At 49.2% G+C, this 24023-nt stretch overlaps 11 protein-coding genes across 11 annotated transcripts; 5 read left to right on the forward strand and 6 right to left on the reverse strand.

The window, feature by feature from the left end:
* Positions 1-612: 612 nt before the first annotated feature.
* On the forward strand, positions 613-2298 carry FPRO_04007 (uncharacterized protein; the record flags this gene model as incomplete). The annotated part of the gene is made up of 1 exon (XM_031223879.1): positions 613-2298. The coding sequence occupies one exon, from the start codon at positions 613-615 to the stop codon at positions 2296-2298; it is 1686 nt and encodes a 561-aa protein (XP_031089195.1).
* A 446-nt stretch (positions 2299-2744) lies between these two features.
* Positions 2745-4327, reverse strand: FPRO_04006 (uncharacterized protein; the record flags this gene model as incomplete). Its single annotated transcript, XM_031223881.1, has 4 exons — positions 2745-2838; positions 2893-3874; positions 3925-3975; positions 4030-4327. 4 exons carry the CDS (start codon positions 4325-4327, stop codon positions 2745-2747), a joined length of 1425 nt encoding a protein of 474 aa, XP_031089196.1.
* Positions 4328-5504: 1177 nt separating this feature from the next.
* On the forward strand, positions 5505-6554 carry FPRO_04005 (uncharacterized protein; the record flags this gene model as incomplete). The annotated part of the gene is made up of 3 exons (XM_031223882.1): positions 5505-5773; positions 5820-6025; positions 6073-6554. The coding sequence occupies 3 exons, from the start codon at positions 5505-5507 to the stop codon at positions 6552-6554; spliced, it is 957 nt and encodes a 318-aa protein (XP_031089197.1).
* A 737-nt stretch (positions 6555-7291) lies between these two features.
* On the forward strand, positions 7292-8518 carry FPRO_04004 (uncharacterized protein; the record flags this gene model as incomplete). The annotated part of the gene is made up of 6 exons (XM_031223883.1): positions 7292-7438; positions 7489-7549; positions 7618-7758; positions 7816-7929; positions 7978-8172; positions 8223-8518. 6 exons carry the CDS (start codon positions 7292-7294, stop codon positions 8516-8518), a joined length of 954 nt encoding a protein of 317 aa, XP_031089198.1.
* Positions 8519-8804: 286 nt separating this feature from the next.
* FPRO_04003 (uncharacterized protein) lies at positions 8805-10016 on the reverse strand (the record flags this gene model as incomplete). Its single annotated transcript, XM_031223884.1, has 1 exon — positions 8805-10016. One exon carries the CDS (start codon positions 10014-10016, stop codon positions 8805-8807), a length of 1212 nt encoding a protein of 403 aa, XP_031089199.1.
* A 775-nt stretch (positions 10017-10791) lies between these two features.
* On the reverse strand, positions 10792-11829 carry FPRO_04002 (uncharacterized protein; the record flags this gene model as incomplete). Its single annotated transcript, XM_031223885.1, has 1 exon — positions 10792-11829. The coding sequence occupies one exon, from the start codon at positions 11827-11829 to the stop codon at positions 10792-10794; it is 1038 nt and encodes a 345-aa protein (XP_031089200.1).
* A 549-nt stretch (positions 11830-12378) lies between these two features.
* Positions 12379-14803, reverse strand: FPRO_04001 (uncharacterized protein; the record flags this gene model as incomplete). Its single annotated transcript, XM_031223886.1, has 4 exons — positions 12379-12599; positions 12651-12854; positions 12908-14616; positions 14682-14803. 4 exons carry the CDS (start codon positions 14801-14803, stop codon positions 12379-12381), a joined length of 2256 nt encoding a protein of 751 aa, XP_031089201.1.
* A 671-nt stretch (positions 14804-15474) lies between these two features.
* FPRO_04000 (uncharacterized protein) lies at positions 15475-17088 on the reverse strand (the record flags this gene model as incomplete). The annotated part of the gene is made up of 1 exon (XM_031223887.1): positions 15475-17088. One exon carries the CDS (start codon positions 17086-17088, stop codon positions 15475-15477), a length of 1614 nt encoding a protein of 537 aa, XP_031089202.1.
* Positions 17089-17501: 413 nt separating this feature from the next.
* On the forward strand, positions 17502-19365 carry FPRO_03999 (uncharacterized protein; the record flags this gene model as incomplete). Its single annotated transcript, XM_031223888.1, has 2 exons — positions 17502-17730; positions 17804-19365. The coding sequence occupies 2 exons, from the start codon at positions 17502-17504 to the stop codon at positions 19363-19365; spliced, it is 1791 nt and encodes a 596-aa protein (XP_031089203.1).
* A 388-nt stretch (positions 19366-19753) lies between these two features.
* FPRO_03998 (uncharacterized protein) lies at positions 19754-21601 on the reverse strand (the record flags this gene model as incomplete). The annotated part of the gene is made up of 5 exons (XM_031223889.1): positions 19754-20278; positions 20328-20687; positions 20739-20933; positions 20983-21239; positions 21394-21601. The coding sequence occupies 5 exons, from the start codon at positions 21599-21601 to the stop codon at positions 19754-19756; spliced, it is 1545 nt and encodes a 514-aa protein (XP_031089204.1).
* Positions 21602-22157: 556 nt separating this feature from the next.
* On the forward strand, positions 22158-23761 carry FPRO_03997 (uncharacterized protein; the record flags this gene model as incomplete). The annotated part of the gene is made up of 6 exons (XM_031223890.1): positions 22158-22200; positions 22251-22347; positions 22404-22555; positions 22607-22668; positions 22722-23084; positions 23141-23761. The coding sequence occupies 6 exons, from the start codon at positions 22158-22160 to the stop codon at positions 23759-23761; spliced, it is 1338 nt and encodes a 445-aa protein (XP_031089205.1).
* Between the last annotated feature and the right edge of the window lie 262 nt (positions 23762-24023).

Here is a 24023-nt window from a genome sequence, read left to right on the forward strand (position 1 = left end):
GATTCCCCTCAAAACTAAGTTCAAGAATGGATCAAATACGGAGGTCGCGAAAGTGTATCATATTAAATTGCTTCATATTCACATCTCAGTATATAAAACTTCAGTAGCCAATAGGAAATCTTTCTGCGAGTCGTGTCACTTGATGCGTGACGTTCTCAGCATGGCAGTGTTAATTGCTCTTACCATCATGGAAATTAGTTTGCCATCTTTGTCTCTAACACATGCATTTTCCGACTTGCATATTCGACTTATACTGCTATTATAATGGCTATTACCAGTCTTCATCCATTTTATATGCAATAGTATCTGCATTTCATCACATTGATTAGAGTGCCTTTTTGTGACTTATGTGGCTCATAGCTGTCATCAACATGAGGTACCCTGTAGCTGGGAAGTGGTGGTTCAACAAGCTGATCCTTGCCATTAAGGTCGCGGAAGTCTCCGGTTGCTACCCGGCCTCATCGGAACCTCCGCGTAACTGTCGGGTTATGAAAAGTGGAGTATCTACACATGTCAGCTCACGCTTATGCGAAGTAACTTAGGGTTTATACTGCAAGAAATGGACCGACTGAGCAGTGCGGCTCGTAATTCTTTTATATAATTTCCTGGAAAATGGGAGTTCCATCGACGACGAATATTCCCAAGGAGACTGTATCACTTCTCGATGCTGCCCCTATTCCCAAGTCGGGAATTCTTTTGCAAGTCAGAGCGGGAAGAGTCAAGCAAGGTGCCCTAGGAGGCGAAATCACTTCTGCTATCTACAAACAGCGACATGACGGACCAATATTTTGCAGCGCGACTGGTGTTCTGGGCGACGAACACGCTTCCAGCAGACATGGTGGCACAGAGCGCGCAGTACATCAGTACAACCCAGATCATTACCCAGACTGGCGAGCCGAGAACCCGCCAGAGCCAGATCTATACGATGTCGGAGCATATGGCGAGAATCTTGTCACGACCAACATGAATGACGACAATGTGTGTATCGGCGACATATACAAACTCGGTGAAAATGTCCTTCTCGAAGTAAGCGAACCACGACATCCATGCTTCAAACTCAACTCCCGATTCAAATGGCCGCGAGCTCTAAAACGGACGATTCGAACAGGACGGGCGGGCTGGAACATGCGAGTCTTGAAGACAGGCGATATCTGCAAAGGAGATACGATCTCTTTGCTAGAGAGACCGTTTCCCAAGTGGTCTGTGTTGAACGTTCAGCGTGTCATTAGAGCAAGAAATGTCTCTCTCAATCTGCTGGCGGAATGCACACAGCTTCCTATGACAGATCTCTTTCTGGACATTGCAAAAGAGAGGTTAAGGAGTGCTCCAAAAACATACACTCTAGTCGACGCTCGCCTCGTCGCTCAGCGTGTCATGAAGCTCACGTTTGCCTTGAAAGAGCCTTTGACTCTTGTCAATGCAGCGTTCGACGCTTATGCCTTTGCACAGATCAAATTCGGAGGCGAAGTAAAATTCGAGCGCTCTTATTCGATTGTCGACGGTGATATATACAAGTTCAGCCTGGGCGTATCGCTTGATCGACAATCACGAGGAGGTTCGGCTTATCTACACAACGAGTTGAAGATTGGTGACGAGATTGAAATGTCTCCTGGATCAAACCCTGGTGCGATAGAAAATGATGAAAAATGCGACGAAAGTCTCACGCGGATTCTGATCGTCGGAGGGATCGGAATAACGGCCTTTTTGCCATCGATGCGCGATTGGGAGAGTAAAAGCCTGCCATACTATCTTCATTATGCCATCAGAAGTCTTGAAGAGGCCGCCTTTCTTGATCAACTGCCCAAAAGCAAGACCACTCTGTACTGCCGATCAGAGGGTCCACGACTCGATATCAGAAGCGTCATACCAAAGCCCAGCCAAGATGGGGCATACAACGCACGCGTATTCTCATGCGGACCCTCAAGCATGATGAAGGAATGCGAGAAAATTGCTAGGGAACTTGGATATCCAGACCACTTGCTTCATTTTGAGGATTTTGGTAACGGTGGAGGTGGTGATCTCGGAGAGCCCTTCGAGGTTGAAGTTGATGAGCCGGACTCCAACAGACATGAGACGGTGACGGTTCCTCCAAACAAGACGCTGCTAGACGTTCTCAACGACGCGGGCTTCGACATATTGTACTCTTGTAAGTCTGGTGCTTGTGGTGCTTGTAAGGTGGCGTTGCGCGAGGGAAAGGTTGATTACAAGAGTACGTCGCTGCTTGATAAGGAGAAGGGGCGGGCGTTACAGGCTTGTGTCGATCGTGGTATCGGGAGGCTCAAGATAGAGATCGATTAGGCCATTATGCACATTCTGTTGAACCGCCGTATTTTCCAATCTGAAAGTAGATTCTTTACTGATCTTGATACTGTGCCTCATGCCTCCAGGTGTAATTTGATAACGTAGCTGAACAGATACGTCCATTGTGTTAAAACATAAGACTTTAGACAGCGGCACTCTGTGAGAGTACACCACATCAAGCTTGAGTTTGACGACCAAGACATGGGCGAATACGAGAAAGCCAGTCTATGGGCTATAGACAAGGTAGGAGAGATACGAAGTTGATGGATTACATTAGCAAACCGCGACTGTGTCTATGTCACGCGTTACATGTAACAAAATACAAGGGTCAACCCTTATGTCAATCTTTTATCCGTCGTCTATCTGTCTTCATAAAACCACAAAGAAGAACACGACTAATGTCCGAGTGTAATTCAATCTGTGATCCGTGCTTTCATGCAATCTTACTGGACGAAACCCGAATTGTCCGCACAGTCAAAGACCTTGGCAATCGCCCCAGTGTCAAATGCCTCCTTGATCAAAACGCCAACGGAGTAGCTGGAGTTGCCGGTCAGTATATCACATAAAGATACAAGATACGTGAGTACTTACGTGCCAGCGACGATCATATAAAAGCCAAGAATCATGATGAGTATATGCAAGGCGTACTTGATCTTCTGACCCAACGTGCCAGTCTTGTAGCTCTTGAAGTCATACATCCACAGTAGCGCAGGAAACACCAGGCTGAATGGCGCAAAGCAAAGAGAACCGGCCAAGCCGAGAAGATAGTTCAAGATGGGCACCGCCTCAGCCACGATGAAGGCTGCAGTTCCCAGGGCCAGATTGATACCGAGCCAAGTGCCCCAGTGAGTGAAGGTATTGGCCTGCAGGTGCTCAGAATCACGCAATATGCGGACAAAGGCATATTTGGCAGCGACATGTTGATAGATACCAACGCCAAGAATAAGTCCAGGTAAAGAGACTCCGTATGCGACCTTCTTGATAAGGGGACCGGCGCTGCCAAAAGCTGGCGTTGAGATCCAAGTTCCGCACCATCTGTAAATGACGAGACTGAAAGAAAGATACATGGCCCCAACGATGAAGCCAGCCACAAGGCAAGCCTTGCGATAGTCATGCGGTCTCTTCATCTCAGATATAACGGGCAAGAACATGGAAGAGCCGCAGGTGCTGATGAAAATATTGGTAGCATTGATCATACCAACAACAAAGCTAGGATACGCGATCGGCGCCCAACCGAGATCAAAGTCGCCGGTCTTGGGAGCGGCAGCTGGTCTGTCGACCTGCGTCACAGCGACGACAAAGATGAACACCCCAAGAACGAATGTGATGAAGCCGAACCAGGTCAGCCAGCCCAGACGAGCAAATGTGCGTATCGAAGAGAAGAGTGTGATGAGGATGGCGGAGACGAGGGCGAATACGACGGTGCATGTCCCGTGATCTGACAGTGCATTGAGGCCGATAGCTGACGTGACTATGCCGCCGGCAGAGATGAGAACCTGGGCGACGATGATCTGGACACCAACAAGTTCACGACCCCAGCGACCCCAGATGAGGCCCATCATATCAGCCAATGCTAGGAGATGTAAGCGACTGATCAATCTCGACCGGGACTTGGCTGCTTACTGTGGCATTCGGTATGGTTGTGCTTGAAGTCACCAAGAACAAGAGCAGTATCTAAACGGAAAATCCATTAGCCTCAAGCTCAAGGGTATTGAGACATATACTTACAAACGTTGAGCGAAGTATAGCCAACGATGCACAGAGATCCTCCAACCGAGCCCAGCGCACCAAGAGCGCCAGGGATAGCAAGGATACTCATCGCAAAGTTGATCTTGAGAAAGACCACAGTGGCTCGCTGCCAACTGACAGTTCTGAACTCAACGCCGTCGACATTCTCCTGAAAGACCTCCCGAGACTCTCCCTTCTCGGTATCAGAGACGCCGGCCTCACCATCATGCGGTGAGATCTTCTCGTTTTTGGAGGGAGATGTGTACTGGTCCATGGAAGAGACGGTTGGAGATGCCATTGTTGGAAGATGGAGAGCAACTTGGAGATGATGAGATGAAGAAAGTGAATACTGGTATTTATACCTTGCTAGGCCAAGGTTTCAGTGCGTGGACTGTTGCGATCCTGGGGTAAAGCGGGGGTCATCTCAGCTCTGTAGCTGGTGCTGATAGATAGTTCCAGGCTAACGAGTCTCGACTGAGCGGATGAACCACCGACTCGGTTCGGGGGTACGCATGTAAGTAGCCTACACTATGTCAGCGAGGGAAAGCACATCTCCCCGGTATCTCATCTCCCAGCAACGCATCCACGGCTGAGATATCTTGTGCCCAAGATAAGCTATTGACTTGATTTCATTTGATATCACCATAAACACGACTTGTAACAGTGCGTTACCATCTAAGAGACCCGCCACCGGCTCCATCTCTGATATCTCGGGATATCCGAAAATGAACCCGGTATCTGGTCCGTGGGGCTCGATTAGATGACCCCAGAAGCTCTCCTAGACGGGGCGTCGCCGAGACATCATAGACATAATCACAAACTCCACAGATTGGAAGTGAATTAAGACGCCAGAGTTTTGGTCCTTTTAGGAGATAGGAGAGGCTTCCGGCGTCAACTCGTTGGCATGTTTATGTACAGGCTACCATACTAGACACTTGTATGTATTTGCAATTCCAGCGTGCTTTTTCTTCCTAGTACGCATTGTAAAAACATGTAAAAGGATATATCTTTCACTCCTCACCGACTATGTAGGAAATCATAAGGTAGCACCACCGCTGACAGCCTCAACGAACACATGACACTGGTATCCAAAGGACAGTACTCACTTCTCTATATCGCCAATGTAGGGACCATGCCGCCAAGTAACGGCCTAGCTTGCACTGCCTACACTTCCCAGACGAGAAGCCGAACCTTATCAAGATAAGTAAGGGGCTATTTTCTTTAGCGTATGTCGCGGATGCGGGGAAGGCTCCACGCCTGGGCATGGAAGTGTAGAGATACCGGGGAAATGGGGAACCTCCGGCAATTAGATCGAACCTCGAGACCCAAACCCTTGGAATCCATCGCTACCGCGATCAGCCGAAAGAGACGAAAGAACTTATAGTGTCAAGCCTCTTTGGTGTTTTGTAGTGTCAATGTGCATCGCTGAGCAAGATACGTCCCTCATAGCGTCTTTCATTGGTCATTCAGTAGCCATGGTTAATCTCGATCCCATCAACGCAAAGTTTGCGGCCGCAATCGATGGCCTGCCTGCTCCCCATCAGCTCGGGGGTCCAGACAAGGCATTCGAGAATCTGGAAGAGCTACAGCGCCATGAACCAGCGAGTGACATTGCCACACAGTCTATTGAAGTCGAAGGGAAATATGGCCCGACATCTGTGACACTGTTTAGACCAAAGGCTCTGGTTCACAAGCCACTTCCAATGATCTTTTACACTCATGGTGGCGGCTGGGTCATGGGCAGGTAAGCATGACTCCTTGCTTCTATGCATCAAGCTGATATGCGAAAGTGCCAAATCGTTTGCCGTGTTGGTCGAGGACTTGGCTCGGCGAACTGGAGCTGCGGTGGTCTTTCCGGACTACACGCTTGCACCGCATAGAACGTTTCCGTTCCCGTTTGAGCAAAGTTATGAAGTTCTCGAGTACATGATTCGTCATGGAAAGGAGTACAACCTTTTGGTCAAAACCATTGCTCTAGCTGGTGATAGTGTTGGAGGTACGTTGTGTATAAGCCCCCTTCGATTAAGTGCTAATCATCTGTAGGACATATGGCTATTGCCATGATGCAAATGTCGTTGCAAAGACAACTGCCCGCTACAATCGGTCAGATGGTTCTCTGGGCCCCTGTTACCCTCACACATAAGAAGTATCCATCATACACTACGTTCAAAGACGGTCCTTTCTTGCCAGAAGCCACGATGGATTGGATGATTGAGACCTTCATACCAAGCAAGAGCGACAGAGAAACAGCACTGGCCTCTCCTCTAACACACCTCCCAGACGATGTCCTGTCCAAATTTCCTCCAACCATTATCTTTCTGTCGACTGTTGACCCCCTAGTTGATGAGGGCGTCGCATTTGGTCACCGGCTGCAGGGGCTTGGGGTTGATGCGTCTGTAATCAAGGCTGAAGGGCAGATGCACGCTTTCTGTCTTGTGAAGGCGCTGCGGGATGGGCCGACGGCTCAAGCAGTAATAGAATTGGCGGCGCTGAGGTTGCGAAGGATATTTCAAGATTCAATATAATTGACTTGCCAGACAGACTGTTGGGCGAGGGTACATAGAGAGTTTAGCGCCACAATGTGACATGTTGACGCAAGGATACTTGTTACCCAAATCACTAGCCTCCCCATGGAACTATAGGCCGACTCTTGTCGATATCTTTCGAGTGACCGAAGTGGCTTTACAAGACTTCTAAGCTAGGAACATGTTGAGATGTGAGATGAGGAATATTTTCATATTGAGACAATATTACGGTCCCTAAGATGAATGCATTGTTCAAGCAAATAGATGCTCTATCAATCAGTGCCGTTGAGGAACTTGGAGCGATCGCCTGGGGGAATGGTATCACAGAACCTATCCTCTTGCCTGGAAGAGAACACCATAGGCGACACTAGGGTTACCTTGCTTAGCTATCAATGATGGTAGCCCAGACTCGGTAGATCCTATCTACCTACTCATGATGTGTGTCGCTGACACGAAAAAGTCCGGTCGTCTTAGCGTCAGATAACGCATTCCGCCAAACCCGGGTGCTCCCCGAATTAATCACTGTATCACTCATTACGTCGCGTAATCGGAATGGCAACCCCGGTCATCCCCCCTCTTCTTATGGACTTCAGCACCCTTATTGCTTTGTAGGAAGAGTCCCACGTCGTCATATGGTACTGCCGATTACGACCCAAATCCCTCCCATTAGTTAATCAGCTTCACACTATACACACCACGCCCCTTGCAGATAGACAGTCCTCAACATGGTCAGGTCAATGCGCTTCCGAGACTTGCAAGTTCCCACGCCGGGCTTTGGTGCCATGGGCATCAGCTTCGCACTCGGCAACGACCTCAGCTACGAAGAGGCCGAGCCTGTATTGCTGAAAGCTTTGGAGCAGGGTTGTACATTCTGGGACACCGCTGTACGCCTCGTTTGTTCCTTGATAGTCGTCCGCTAATTGAAGGCCTCTAGGTTTCTTATGGCCCGGGGAAGAATGAGAAGATTCTCGGCGACTTTATCAGAAAGCACAACTGTCGAGATGAACTCTTCAGCAAGTTCTCGACTTTCTCGCATCGATGTGTTCTCATTAACCGCTAGTAGTTGCGTCAAAGTGCGGCATTGCTGCTTTTGAAGACGGATCCGTAACCAACTCGGCTGAGCATATCGCGACATACATCGAGGGAACCATCGAAAGACTCGGTTTCACTCCCGACCTATACTATATCCACCGCATGGATCCAAGTCAGCAATCTTCCTCGAGGTCAATTGGCTGAGTATACGCTGACAGAAGCCCCCCAGATACACCACTTGAAGAATCCATCCCTGCTCTTGACTCCCTCCGCAAACAAGGCAAAACAAAGTATATCGGCTTATCCGAATGCTCTGCTGAGACACTGCGAAAGGCAAACTCAAGTGGGTATCCGATCTGATCTACATGCACACCAAGTCTAACTCAACAAGTCGCCAGGATCGATGCCGTCCAAGCAGAATACTCCGCTTTCGAAACGATTCACGAGACCGACGGTTTGATCGACACTGCCCGTGAGCTTGACATCGAGTTTATAGCCTATGGTCCCCTCGGCCACGGATGGCTCGTAGAGAACTTCCCCTACCAAACGCCGGAAGACTTCGCCCCCGAAGATTACAGACGCCAGAGTCAGTCCTACAACTTCCCAACTGCCGATTCCTGCTGACACATGGTACAGTTCCCAAGTGGCAAGGCGAGAACTTTTATGCTAACAAGAGAATCGCCGATGGTTTCCGTGAGCTAGCCAAGCGCAAGAAGTGTACCTTGCCTCAGGTCGCCCTTGCCTGGGTGGCTGCGCAGGGCATGATTTCGATACCTGGCACGACGAAGCCAGAGCGGTTGGTTGAGAACTTTGCGTCCAGGGACATAGAGCTTATGGAGGAGGAGGTAAAGGATATGAGGAAGCTAGTTGATGCTTTGAAACCGCAGGGAGATCGGTACAATGAAGTTGCGATGAGAAACATAGGTAAATAGATAGCATGCCTTCTAACATATACTGTCGGACTAAAGTAGGTACTCTGCTGGCTTGATATCATGAACAAACACGAATAGCATTCAGGTGATTTGGTACATGAACAGAGTACGAATAGTTGTTCACACAAAGTTGCTAGGAACCACGTTTGTCAAGACCAATATCTCCAACACCAGTGGATCGTCATGTCTAAACTTGCACAATGTCCCACAATCCTTGGCATAATAGCAGTGCATTCACCCCTGCACATTAGACAAAGCGCTAATATTCGAACGTAATCCAGCTTCATTACAGCGGTAGACTATGAAGTTCTGCTTTCTTCTCCTCCTCCTTGTACTCAACATGCACAATCGACATGATCTTAGAACTAGCTTCTGTCGACTGGTGAATCTCATGCTGGACTTTATCATCCATCTCGTCCATTGGCGTAAACTCTCCACAGAACCCCCACCGCGTGGCCTCCTTCCAACCTCTCGCCATCCAGTCATTAGCCTTCTTGGGATACAACTCCACCGTCTCACCCAACGTCATATCATGAGCCATGACAGGAAAGATATTATCATAAGCATCGGCCTCGATCAACTTGTCAATACTTTCTTTTGCCTCCGCAGCTTCAAGGTGCCATCCCGGCTCTGTCGTTGGGTCAAAGAATGGTCTCTCTGGGTCCGTCCAAGGATGAATGTTGAGGAAGAGTCTCCCCGGGCAAGCCGAGAGGGTCCGGCCGAGAGGGTTTGGGGAAATCATCTCGGGGAGGGGGGTGTATGGTGATGGTCTGAACTCGCCACAGTGATGCGCAATGTCGCCGCCCAGAAGCATGAAGGAAGGGGGGTCAGAAGTTGTGCGAGCCAAAGCAGACATGTGCCCGACCGCGTGGCCTGGCGAACTCAAGAGATAAAAGCTTCCATCGCCGTAAAAGTCATAGGCGTCAAACTTTCCAATTTTCAGACCTTTTTCTCCTTTGAAGTCGATCTCTTTTAACTCACGACCCTCCCAAGCTGTTTCATTGACATGCGAGTCCTTCACAGTTGGATAAGCAGGTATCATATTGCTCTTGAACCCTGGACCAACAATAAGGTCCGTTGCCCTTGGAAAGGTCTGTGGGTCACCAGCGTGATCAAAATGCCAATGGGACCAAATAATAGCCCCAACGTCATCTAGGCTCTGTCCATTCTCTCGCAGAATCGAGGCGACGTCTGTTTGCACCTCAATGTTGCACCCACTTCCCTTGATACCAGCGACAAATGTCTCTGGGAGGTTCTCCCAATCCTTTCGCACACCAAGGTCAAATACCATGGTATCATATTTCGTGTTAGAGCCGGGATGTTTGATGAGGAAGGAGTATGATCCAACGTTGATTGTGTCAAAGCCTGATACGAGAGGTTCCACAAAGGTTGAGGCGGGAAATCCACTCATGAAGCTCGTTGTGTCGATGATGTAGACTTCGACGGTGTTTAGTGAGTTGGGTATATCAACTGGTGGGGGTAACCGGCAGGAGGCCATGTTTGAGATGAGTTTCAACAGCACGTAAATCTTTGAATATCTCGAAGAATTGCTTGTAGAAGGTGGCAGTGCGTTGAAGAGCCTTAATGATTACAATAATCACCATCGAGCGTCGTTCTCTTTACTTATTCGGTGGCAGAGTCGATGGCTTATCCGGGTAAGAAGCCGAAATCGGCATGCTTATCTTGACCATGGATGCCCAGGCCTTACTAGCGTTGGTTCCCAGGGATCGGTCAACAGTTTGCGGGGTGGAGATGCTAGCGTGGGTAGTAGGTTTCACTTGACCATCCCAGCCGGCAAGTCAGAGGGTCTGTATCGGGTTCACTGGCCCGATGCCCAAGCTCTGGTATCGCTTAGTGAGATGCGGGGAAGTAACGGACACACCGGAAAGTGGCATCTCAACGACTCATCTTGTCTCCTAGGGATAGTAGCGATGGTGAGAATATAGACATGCCTCATAAGGAGTTATCCAGCATTATTCAATGACTTTATGGTAAGTGAAATAGAAGACAGAGGTTCCTGAAATGTAAAGTAAGTGCATAATCACCATCGAAGATCTTATATGAAGTATGGAGGTCCAATTCAAGGCCATATCAACGGCGTGGTAGGGTGTCGCAAGCATGCCCAAATGCTCTTGAGGGTGAGCTTGTGCCTATATAAATCCATTACATGTTTTGAACATTTAGAAGCCATACAAGGTGATGGTTAACGCGTCCATAATTCATGATGTACTGCTCTTATAAATCGAAATAAGCATGTTCGTCTGTTCCTTGCTCTACCCAAGTCTCTTCTCCTGAGGAAGGCTGTTTTTCTCCTCCTCGGTCAAATTGACATCAAAAATCTCAACCAAACCTCGGATACGCTCCTCTTCCGTCTCAAATTTCTTAACAACTTTACGGTCACTACCAATTGTCTCCCTAACAGTGTCCTTGAACAAGGTGAGGTTTCCGATAATCACCTCCTTGTCCTCATCCATAATCATCTTAGTACAGGTGATATACCTGGTGAAGAATGATCTCGGGTTCGTCGATGTGAACCAAGACATGACCTCGTAGTCCTGGGGCAGGAACTCTGTTTCTGTGAAGCAATACACAGGTGTCCATGTCTTTTCACCCTCTGCTGGGTTGTAACAGACGTCGTAACACCACATTTTGGTTCCGTGGGAAGGATCCGTGGCATGTGTCTCTGAGATGGACCGTCTTTGAATGCGGATCTCACGCGGTGCAATACTCAGAGTCTCGAACCCATCTTTGAGCGGAAAAGGGAGATTAGGGCCCATGGAACCCATTCCAACATCGACGCCGTACCATTCGTTGTCCAGGAGAGCGAGAAGAAGCATATGGTTCCAGCCATCGTAAGTAGCGCTCTGATTCTTGCGAACCTCTGGGTAAGGGCTCATGGCGCGTGATACACGACCACCGCAGTTACGCACTTCATAGCCAAGCGAGCGAAGTGCAGTGCCGAGAAAGATGTTGTTCTCCATGCAGCGCCCTCCTCGACGTCGAGTTACAATCTTGGTGTATAGCTCTGCAGGGTCCAGGGTGACGATTTTGTGAGGATCATAGTGAAGTACGAGATTCTCGAACGGGACGTTACATGTGTGATAGCGTGTTATGGCTTGCAATAGAGGGAGACCGTGTTCTTTTGTTCGGGCAAGCGAGGGGTTGTTCAACACACTGTTGCCAAGGTCTAGAAACCTCTGAGGAAGCTTGATCGTTTTGAAGTAGTCTTGTAGCTGGGAAGAGGTGTAGCGCACTCGGGCGGCCTCTTCAGGAAGCTGAGTGAGGGCAGTCGGATCCGCGAGACGAGCCATGGTATGAGGAATGGAGGAAGAAGCGGGGTTGTGTTCAATGATAAGATAACGGTTTACTTGATACAATTCAATTCAATGTGTCCAACTCTTGCATAACAACATTCAAGTATTATACAAGATGGTATCTAATATTCGGACCGAAACTCCGCAATGACGATCCGGTAGATAGAGATTAGTTATCATCAGTAAGACCTAGTCAAGCCTCCAAGAACTGCACGATTCGTGGCAAAGTGGGGTAGGCCGGGGAGTTAAACCGGCCCAGTCCGGCGGACCCAACGTTACACCACATTGAGCCAAGTCCAGACTTGTACAAGGGCGACAAGCTTTTGTTCTCGATAGCTTGAGATGAAAAGGGAGTTTTATTTTTACTCTTACTTTTGTCTTGAACAGTCGGTTCCTTTGCCAATATCTATACCTTACATATAGCTCCAGCGGGAAAGGCTCAGGTTACCGATTCAAGTCAAGTCATGCCAGCATTGCCAGCCTGCCATCAATTTTATTCAATACGTCACAAGCTGTGTAAATATGTCATATATTGAACTGCCCACCTTATCCTCCACAGGGAAACCCCTCCCATAAACCGTTCGCAAAACTCATGCCATCAACAGGAGATTGATGAAAATGATCAAAAACTGCCGGATCAAACATTTCCGACGCAAAAAGCTGAAATGGATCCATGCTATCGAGATTAAAAGACATAGCGTCTGCAGAACCAGCAGAGATCGACCCGTTATCGTGGATCGAAGTTGATGCTGCGTCTGGGGCAGTTTCTAAAGCCACGTTAGTAAAAGGACCAGAGAGGAAGAGTGTCGATGACGAACCTCGTATGCCGCACATTCGTGAGAGTCTACGGATGTATTCAAGACAACTCAGCACGAGGCTATTCTCGTGATCCAAGTTGAGAAATATCGTTTCTGCTTTGCTGAGGAGGAACTTCATGTGGCTGACAGATGCTTCGTCAACTACAGTGTCTCCATGCTGGGCCCAGAGTAATCGCCCACAGATGACCAGTGAGGCTGTGAAGACTAGACCAAAGAATCAGCAGAACGCCTTACAACTCACTTCGAGGTATTCTCACCATAGTAGAGTGTGAAGTACCATACTCCGAGATTATTCTTGCTCGTTGCATCTACACTGATAACAGAATGAACAATGTCAATCGTAAGTTGTGCAGAGCGAATACATTCATGCGCTTCGGCCATGGCGAGCTGTATCAAGTACGATGACGCTTCACTCGCTGCGTCGTCTTGTCGGAATAAATGTCGAATCGTAGCGCTTAGCAGTGGTTTATGTATGAGAATACTCAGATTATGATATCTCATCGTAAGAATAACACGAAGTCTATTCGCTTTTGTGTTTTGCAAAAGAACATCCGACTCAACGTCGCACAGTTGAAGATGTGGAGGGAGATTGGCTGCCCAGAGCCGGAGCTGCTTGCGGAGTTCGCCTGAGGCCTTGAGATGGGCCATCTCATCAGGTTCTGAGTCGTGATCGAGATTTGCGCCGTACTGGATGGCCAGAGACTTGCTCATCACCTGGTACATTTTGAATGACACAGCTAAGAAATCACCAGATAGATCGGCGGTATCCCCCGAAATCGCCGGTGACCATCCAGATGCTGGCTCTCGCCTCGTCATCTGCTCATCTGGTATGCTCGCGGGCCTACCCACAGCCGTGCTCAGTACCTTGTCAAGGCAGTAAATAACCACCCAGGTCCGACGACGATACTCTTTCTGTACAGGATCAAGCGCCCTCTCAGTGGACTCGCTGTGAAGTCCTAGCGCCATGGCTGATCGGATAACAAGGCCGTAGTTGTTCCAGGCTTGCACGGAGCGCGAAGTCCCCTGGCAGTGAAGAACGACCAAGATTAGGTAATGAACTATCTCCAAACTTATGACGCGCTTCGATAGCTCGTTGCAGAGACCCAGTGCTCTCTTGTAGAAAGCGTTGGACCTCTCGAAGCGCTTCTTGGACGATGAAGTGTAGTCCCTATCAAAGTTGCTCGCCATGGCGAATACCATGTTCAGAGTTCCAAGCCAGGTTCTGCGAGCTCTCGTGAAGCCGTTGAGTCTGCATTCATTATATGTCTTCCTCATCGTTTCCTCGTGGATGAAGGGGAAGACAACACCGGCTGTGTCGAAGTACAGATCGAGCAGAGTGTCCATCTCCTCGACAGACGGCAGGGCGGTAGGCAGTGAGTCTAGCGGTGTTGCTGAGCCTCCCAAAGAGCCTTTGCTTTGAGAGACACTGGCTACGACACTTTCTCCCAGCACAGAAGCTCTGTCGAGCCCGGACGGTGCGCCCGGTGAGTGGTGCGCAACCGCGATGGCGCGAAGAAGCAGTTGCGTAAAGTTAATGTTGGAGGCTTCGCCATAAAACGCGGACGTCTTTTCCTCGACAAACGTCATGGCCATTCCGTTGGGGATGCCTTCTTCGTCCTGAGGCTCTTCTAGGCTTGTCGCACATGTGCCTGTCCCTGCTTGTGATGGCGCAGATGCTTTGGTTGGTGCAGTTGGTGCAGTTGGTGCAGGCGAAGGCATAGAATGGCCAACGTTGATGTTTCCATGGTGACATGGTGAGGTATTCGCGTTATTACAAGGGGAGAGATGGCCCTTGAGAACATCGTTCAACCGCTGGAGATTATGTTCGACAGAACTGACACGCTGTTCGAGGTCGGATACGTAGTCCTTACGAACAATGACATTCGTGGCAGAGTCGCCAGGCTCGTACAAGCAGTCGAAGCCAAGGGACAGGCACGACGAACATGACGGGCGCTGTCCATCGCATCTACCGTGATGTCAGCCCATTTCCGGAAAAGAAAGTACTTGATGGTATGGTATGGTATGGTATACCTCGACTTGCGTGACCGACAGGCATTACATGCTAAGCCAATACGTCTCCTCTTGTTTGTCGGTGGACCCGTCTCAGATTGATCCTGCTCCTGTTCTGGTGGTTTCCGAGACGGTTCTGGCATCACGAGCTAACGCGAGAGTACGAAATGTGGGGTTGGGAAATGGGGAGGGAAGAGGTGCCGGCGATGCCGGGTTCGTCGGGGAAGCGAGCGAACTTGAAGAGTGTTATAGAAAGGTCTCTGGGAACTAGCGGGGTATCTCGGCCCAAAACCCGGCGTTATCAGCGATACGTTATCGGGTCCAGTGGAGTCTAGGCCCAGGACCGCGCGATTGTAGCGGGCTTGTGGCTTGGATTACAGGCAAGATTAGTTTAGGGCATTTGCCAGTACTAGACCGATGGTCATGGCTGTCATGGTCATTCTCAGCCTGAATAACAGGGAAAGAAACGAGTACTCTCTACGCTGTGGTGCCGATAATACATACGCATTGCATTAGTTTTCAAAGTTATTTGTCAAAAGCCACAGTTAAATGTGAGTTAGCGCTAGGCTATCTTAGCGATAAAGCCTTGCGTCCTGGGTAACCACTCTCTTGGGAAATGAAATTCCGATGTATAGGGTAAACTTGTCTGAGGATCGGGCATGACCCTCATCACCTATCGTGAAACAATAGGTAGTTATGGAATATAATTGACACGTGTCTAAACATACTATAAGAGACCTTTATCTATGACTGTACTGTAATTATTTTAGAGATGAACACCGTGTTCTTGGTGATTCGCCTTTTGCTCCGTCCTCTAAAACCCCGAATTGACAAGCTTCCAAAACTCAACACCTTGTTCCCATAAAATGTCCTTCCAAACATCGGTCTCACCATCACTTCTCCATCTTCTCATTTCTTTAGGACTCGCAGTCCCCCAATTCACTTCATCGCCCCTAACAAATGCCGCAAAACTCTCATTCCAACCCTTCAACCACGTCTTCTCTAGATCACTTAGACCTCCCTCATACCCGCACCCCCATAACCAAATGGGTATATCAGTGAGATGCGTAACTCCCCACTCAAGTGGAATCTTTTCTGCTACACAGTCAAGTCTCTTCTCCAATCGATATCGAAAAATGTCTTTACCGGCTTCAAGACCGCCTGCGAACAAGGCATTGTGAAAGCCGCGCTGAAGATAATGGACTTGGACATTGGCGTAGATGCGCCCGAAGAAGTCTTCCCAGTTATCGTACCCCGCTGGTAAGTTCTTCGAGGATCCGCAATAGTGGTTCATGATCTTTTCGGTAACTTCAGGGGAGAAATCTGCTAGAAGTCTTTGGTACACGGCGGAATAAGACTCTTGAGGAGTGCGCCAGCGACGATACATGATGTGCTCACTCTCGCACTCACCGTTTATCAGCCTTATCCCGCGATTCTTCATTTTTTTGGCGAAGTCCCCATCGTTGATCTTATCCATCAGGTCAATGGGATAGAAAGTGTCATCTGCCAAGACGCGGAATTCTGATATTCTCATTCCTGTTTGGGCTTCGACGAGTCTCTGACAAGGAACGGCTCGTAAACTGGCCAGTTTCTCCTCATCTGAAAGCTCCAGATTGATGTCGAGTCTCGCGAGTAGCTCGTCACATTGTAGCTGTTGATCCTGCAAACTTTTGGGCCTGACACCTGTGCTGTTGGAGAACATTGCCACTCGCCTTATGATTCCCTTTTCCTCAGGAACGCGGAAGAGCTCATGAGCCAGTTGTTGAAAGGTTGAGTAAGCGCCAGCGGAGTAACCTGCTACTGTGATATTTGCGGTATCACCGCCAAAGAATGATATGTTCTCATGCGTCCATTCCAAGGCCAATCTTTGATCCCATAGACCATAGTTTCCGGTAGCCTCTCCATTAGAGCTCGCTTCGGCAGCTAATTCCCTGCTCGCGAGGAACCCAAACACATTGAGCCTATAGGATGGCATGACCATTATTGCGCGGAATGCAGATTCGCTTAGAAGCGACACCAGGTCTTCTGGCTCTGTGTTGCTCGTACCGACTTGGAGGAAACCCCCATGGATGTAGAAACATACGGGCCATCCATTCTTGGGAGGTGGACCAGCAGGGACCCAGATGTTTAGTTGGAGGCAATCTTCGCTGATGACAGAAGGGTCTGGCGTGTTGCTGCTGGGAGGCTGGGGGCAAACCCTCGTGCCACCTGTGAACTTCCCTGGCTCGGTTGCTGTGCCGTATCGATAATGCTTGGGGAGCCGCCGGGGGACTCGGAAGCGCCACTGTCCAGCCGGGGGCAGAGCGTATGGGAGACCGCCAAAGTAGTGCACGGCTGGAGCGCCATGGGAGGTGATGGTTAACCCCTCGATATGTCCCAATGGCCCTGCATTGAAGATGTAGCTCTCTCGGGTGTAGTTGTCAGACATGGTGATCAAAGTGGAACGCAAGAATTAGCACAACGATGAAACTGTATGCACAATTAACGGACTGTAGTCTCAGCTATCTAATTATTGTTGGGGTTTCACTTTTACTTTGAACAACAAATCGACCAGTTAATACCCTCGTTTGTTCGCAGGCGGATCAGATGCCGAGTCTGTCGGAACTACTTTTAGAAGCCGATCTTGCATATCCGATCTCCCGCTTTAGCTAATTTCACATCAGAGGAATCACAAGCTGGCATTTGACGAAGCGACCCGCTCGGTCCCCGCCGATTCCCCGATAGCGCTTCTCAACATTTGGGAAGAGTGTCTTAGCTTTGACTTTACGCAATTGAAAAGACGTCGCAGAGTCGGCCTCAGCATGTTCACAAGAGATTCTCATCTTATCTAATCTGTCGAAAATGACCATTACTCTCCATCGTTCGGCCTTCTTTGAGGCTATCCTCAAGCATGAGGGGTCTTCGATCGCTGTAGTGGAGAATGAATCTGGCGCAAGCTTCTCCTACAATTCATTGCTTAATAGCGTTGCGCGTGCCAAAGAACAGTTACTCGCCAAGACGGGGAAATGCGATACTAGTATTTCTGGCGAGAGAATTGCTTTCTTGGTAGAAAGTGGCTATGAATATGTTGGTATGTCTTTATACTTTACCCTCGCCATCAACGTCTCTTGTGTTCAGCACTAACCCGGCCATGATCCTTCTAGTGACACTCTTGGCCATTCTCGCCTGCAACGCCATTGCTGTGCCACTAGCCCCTTCTTTCCCTGCGCCTGAGCTAAGATACATCATCAACAACAGCGAGGCTCTCGCTCTCATTTCTTCAGCCAAGTATGTTTCCAAGGCCGAGGAAGTACTCGCGGAAGGCTTGGATAGCGTCCCCTTGTTCTACCAACTCGATGGAACGCGAAATGTCTCTACGGTTGAGGAAGAAGTCAAGCTGCGTGACTTCTCCGATGCACCTCGCGGTGGCATGATGCTTTTCACCTCCGGAACAACTGCACGACCCAAAGGTGTCGTTCTGTCTCAGACAAACCTCACAGCTCAAGCAAAGTGTCTTCTAGAAGCATGGAAATATGCTCCAAGCGATAGACTCTTGCACGTCTTGCCACTTCATCACATCCATGGCACCGTCAACGCTCTTCTCACACCTCTGCTGGCAGGTAGCAGCATTGAGTTCATGTACCCGTTCAACGTGAACTCCGTCTGGACACGACTGGCTGCGCCGTTCTTATCAACTGAACAAGTAAACGAGAACAATGGTGTAAAAAAAGATGAGACAAAAACGCCCATTACTTTCTTCACCGCTGTCCCGACGATCTGGTCACGAATGCTGAAAGCACACGAATCTTTATCGCACGATATGCAAACGGCTGGCAAAATAGCCGTATCCCCGACGAACCTCCGACTCAACATCTCGGGCTCAGCAGCCCTCCCGAAACCTATCCGCGATGGTTGGATGCATCTCACAGGCGGAAACGTACTTCTCGAGCGCTATGGAATGACCGAAGTCGGAATGGCGCTCTCTTGCGGTCTTGAGACTGCCGATCGCGTTGATGGCTCTGTAGGCTGGCCACTGCCGTCCGTTGAGGCGCGGCTCATGGAAACAGACGATGAGACTGGAGTTCAAAGAATCATTGAGCACGGTGCTGAGATCGATGTTCACTCTAGAAAGGAGCGTATTGGAGAGATTCAGCTTCGTGGGCCCACGGTGTTCACTGGATATTGGCGCAACCCTGAGGCCACAGCCAAAGAATTCACAACCGATGGATGGTTCAAGACAGGCGATATCGCCATTCGACGAAAAGTCCCGGAATCTGGTCTTGGAAGATCAGGCTCCTGGGCGAAAGGACCAGCATATTTCATCCAAGGCCGTCGCAGTGCAGACATCATCAAGACAGGTGGCGAGAAGGTTTCAGCCCTCGAGGTCGAGCGCGAGATCCTCGCCCTTCCTGAAGTCGATGAGTGTGCCGTCGTTGGTCTACCCTCTGAGGCATGGGGGCAAAAGGTCGCAGCTGTGATTGTTCTCAGCAGCAAGGCCGGCGAATCGATCAGTCTACAAAGTTTGAGGAGTGCGTTGAAGACGAGGATCACAGCGTATAAAATCCCGCAGGATATGCAGATCGTTGAGGTTTTGCCACGGAATGCTATGGGTAAGGTTAATAAGAAGGAGTTGGTCAAGAGTGTTTTTGGAGAGGCGGAGAAGATCAGGAGGAGAAGCATTGATCTTCAAACAAAGCGGCCTGTTCTAAATGGTCAACGTGGTTAAGTTTATTAAAGGGGGGCATGTTTTGAATCAAGTCAGTAATATTTAGCCTTCTATTTAAATTCGTATTCAGCTATGTTAAGGGTCCATTACTTGACTTGACCTGTGTAGGCAAACAAGGAACATTGGTACGGCTCATCATAGATGATGTAGAGGCCATCGGCCTAGACAACTGTGATAGGGTTGAGGGGTCAAAAGAGGCTTCAGCCTCAAGGCCACAAAGGTAAAGAACACCAAAAAAACACATACGGGCAAAATACTCGTCGCCCTCACTGTTGCCTGGCCTAGACAACAGATGAGCGGATTCGTGTTCCCCTGGTAGAGGCTTGTTGAAGAGCCCACTCTAAGATAGCGGATGGATATGGTGAGTAAATGGCAGATATCATATTTACTATAATAAACTATGAATCTGCTCAGCCGCGCCGAGCACCTTCTCCTCTTCAAATCTCCGCCCAACAATCTGCAAGCCTACATGACGCCCTTCCATCGCCACAGGATCATACAACTGCTGATTCCAGGCATCGATCTTATTCCGCGGAACATGTTCCCAGAAACTTTCATCATTCCCGCCCTTGGACGTCTTTCCCGCTGGAAATGTCAAGGCGGTGTAATCCAGCAAGTTGAATATCTTGGTATAGCCTGTCCAGCGACAAGACCCGTGAGGCACTGCGGTATGAGGCATAGTTGGAACTAGCAATACGTCAACAGAGCGTCCAGTAGGTGATCTCTTGTTATTCCACATGTCTTGGTAGGCCTCTTGGACAGCAACCTTTCGCTTGTTGAGTTGCCAATACTCGAAGACAGAGATGGGTGTGCCGCGGTTGACGAAGGCTTCGATCTGCGGAACGAACGGTTCACCGCCTTCCGAGACAGCTCTTCGGATATCCTCACCCCCATCGGCGGAATAGTAACCATCCTGCCCTAAGTCAGACACTCCCGATTCGTTGCAACAGAGTATGACTTACCATGATATCTATAATGCTAGAATTCAAGCGCGAGTCCCATTCTATCACTTCGTGACCAGCAGCTTCCAACTTTGTTATCAGGTCTCTGAATAACCGCTCAATAGGCGGATGAACCTTGACCATGCCGTCATCAAGCATTGCTCCAATCACCAGTCGTCTTGTCGCAAAGCTCTGGAAGGCATCCTCCCTCCAAAGGATTGGTGGTAGCTGAGAGTCCGTTGTCCACGGTTCAGCCTCAATCGCCAACTTTGTAACGAGTTTGAGGGAACTTAGAGATCTAGCCATTGGTCCTACAGCTGATGGAATGTGCTGCTGCCCTTCAAGTGTTACCTCAACACCGCGATAAGAGAGACGGCCACTCTAACATTGGTCAGCATCTCTCCAATGAATAGGTGATCAGACAAGACTTACACTAGGCTTCAGACCCCAAAGGCCGTTCATGTGACACGGAATCCGGATAGAGCCGCCAATATCTGTTCCCCAACCGACCATTGAAGCACAGGTTGCCAACATAGCTGCTTCCCCGCCAGATGATCCTCCTGGAGTGAGTTTTGGATCATCTGGATGGGTCGTCAACCCCCAGAGAGGGTTATCAGTCTCACACCACTAAAAATCTTGTCAGATGGTGACATCCATACACTTGTACTCTGCTTACCATGATACTCTGAGGAAGATTAGTTTTCCCGATGATGACAGCCCCAAGCTTCTTCAACGTTTGGATAAGCAGTGCATCGTCGTCCGCTGGTGTAAATGCCTTTCCAACGTAGCCCAACGTCGAGTCCAAACCCTTAATATTGAATTGATCTTTCACTGTGACTGGAATACCATGCAGCGGACCTATTAGTCGACCATGTTCTTTCTGAAAGCCATCGAGCTTGCTGGCTTGCTTAAGAGCATCGTCAAAGCAAACTTCTGTTAGGCAATTTGTCTGTTGAAAGTTAGACAAATACGTAGCAGGGTGAAAGAAAGTTTAATACCCTTTTTTGCGCTTCGCAGGCTCTGCAGTGACCGTTAGGATGGGAACTTCAACAACAGTGAACCTGGACTTCCCTTTTGATATAGGTACGGATCAATTCGACAGCGGATACCGCTCCATCGCGGATAAGACTTGTTATACTGTCGATATCAACCGCTTCAGATGCGATTTGAGTCAAACTGACATTCGTCTCTGCTGTCAAGTGTTTCTCAATTTGCGCATCTCGAGTCGCCCGCTTTTCTTTGACTATTTCTTCCCAAGATCTATTCATCTTGGTTGGAGATACGTTTGGAATCATTTCGAAATGATAAAAAAACTCCCTAATTTCTTCTGTCTCGTAAAAATGCTTATGCATCTGGTTCTCTGGCCTTGTACTGCTTACTGCTTGCTGTCTCGGTGGAGTCGTGAACCGGATGCGGTTGTGCTTGGTGTCGCTCGCGGAGATAGCGGAACAGCGCCGGCTCAGCCGAAACGGTTCAGTCCACCACGCACTGTCTCGCAAGCCTTGGCCTATCGAGGATCCAGCCACGAATTGACATAGCAGAAAGCGGAGGATATGGCGTCCGGGGAAAGATCCGGGGCTCGCCACTTTGACCCCAAGTACTCGGTTCTGCTGCCTCTTATCTCTGTGGTCTGATTCTGGAGTGGTAGCTCCGAGAGCCGATGCCGGTCTTACCCGTGCTCAATCATGCTGCACGGTTTCAAACAGGTCGTGCTTGGTTAGAGACTAAGGTTGTAGATGACGATATTCATATACTAGCCAGTCTGTTCAACCACTGTTTGCGACAAATTAGTTACCACGACATCGAACGTCCCTGCCATCATTGATCTCCAGATTGAAACGCCACGACACAATGGCAAAGCCTTCTCGCAATGAGTTCCACGTCGCCATCGTCGGTAAGACTCTTTCACAGGCCCCATTCAGGCTGGTGAGGCTAACTCTGCAGGTGCCGGCATTGGTGGCCTCGCTTTGGCTATGGCTCTGTACAAAAAAGGCATCTCTTTCACGCTATACGAGGATGCTAAGGAATATTCGGTAGTAGGGTAAGCCGCTAATACTGCGTTTCGCTGAACCATCGCTAATGATCATTATCTTACAGCGCTGGCATTGGATTCGCGCCCAATGGCATGCGCACGATGGATCTCATCGAGCCGGGTTTCCGACCTCTTTATGAGGCAATTTGTGTAGGAAATAAGGGTGAGAAGGCACAGGATATCTTTTTTGAGGGCATGCTACTTGAAAATGGTCTCGGTAAGGCACAAATCGCTTGAAAAACTGAATCTCTTGGGCTGACTGGACAAGGTCGTAATAAGCCTTGGTACGGCAATTCTGGATGGGGTCACCCAGATTACATTCGCAAATCTGTGAGATCTCCTGACAAAACAAGAGGAAGCTTGGTGCTAATTATAGACTGTAGGCGCATCGAAAGACGCTTCTCGACATCATGACTAGTTTCATCCCGATCGAAAATGTAAAGTTCAACAAACGTCTTACGAATATTGAGCAGCGATCCGATGGGGTTACTCTGTCATTTTTAGATGGCACCACAGCCGAGTGCTCAGTTCTTGCTGGTGCCGATGGCATCAAGAGCACAGTCAGAGCCAACGTTCTTGAACACCACCCTAGCCAGATCGCACCCGTGTATGCAGGTGCCTATTGCTATCGTGCTGTCATTCCCATGTCGGAAGCCTACGAAATTCTCGGTGATCTCACCGACGTTGCGAAGATCTATTTCGGACCTGGACGCGGCGCTGTTACCTATCGTATCTCAGGAGGCGATGTGAGTCTACTACACTCTGATATGTTTGTAGCAACGCTAACCATCTCTTGTCATAGGAGTTCAACTACCTCCTTTGTGTCGCTGATTCCCCGGACGGTTGGAAGCTTAAGGGTCCTGTTACAGAGACCATATCCCACGAGGCCATGATGGCTGACTTCGAGGACCCACGCGTCGACGATCGATTTCGTCAACTCCTTGCTAAGGCCAAGCCCGTCAAATGGGGTTTCTTCCACCATATTCGCACAGCATCATACTACCGTGATCGCGTAGTCCTAGTCGGCGACAGCGCTCACGCCTCGCTGCCCTTCCAAGCCGCGGGAGCAGCCCAGGGTCTGGAAGATGCTCTGGTTCTGTCCAACATTCTCGCAGAAGTCGCCAAGGTGCCTGAGCGCGGCGCAGATCTTGCGCCTTATATCCAAGCAGGACTATCTGCCTACGACTCCGTTCGACGTCCTCGTGCGCAAAAGCAGCTGGAGCAGGCCGCTGAAGTTGGGCGTATGGTCTTCTTTCAGCATGAGGAGGCGGGTGCGGACATGGAGAATATTCTGCCTAGATTGCAAAAGGGGAGGTTTAACTGGTTGTGGTTTCATGATATGAATGATGATGTGCAGGAGGCTATTAAGAGGATGCACAAGCAGATTAACATAGGAGATGCGCCTTCTGTTGCGAGGATATGATACATGGTTGTGAGTCAGGGGGACCTTTCACTGAGTAGGATAAGAGACTCGCTGTAACTTTGATCAACTCTCATGATGGTTTGTCTTTGCTTCTGATTCTTTCTGGCTAGTCATACATACACTAATACTAAGTTTAAGTCGCCTGAATGCTGAAGAGTCGCAGACCTCGTACACCTGTTGTACTGTGTCCATGGTGCTCTGGCCTCGAAGAGAAACTGACGCTGGTAGACGTTGGCTATGATTACCCTTGAGCTATAGGGGT

Source organism: Fusarium proliferatum (assembly GCF_900067095.1).
Source record: "Fusarium proliferatum ET1 genome assembly, contig: FPRO_scaffold014, whole genome shotgun sequence".
Classification (NCBI taxonomy): domain Eukaryota; kingdom Fungi; phylum Ascomycota; class Sordariomycetes; order Hypocreales; family Nectriaceae; genus Fusarium; species Fusarium proliferatum.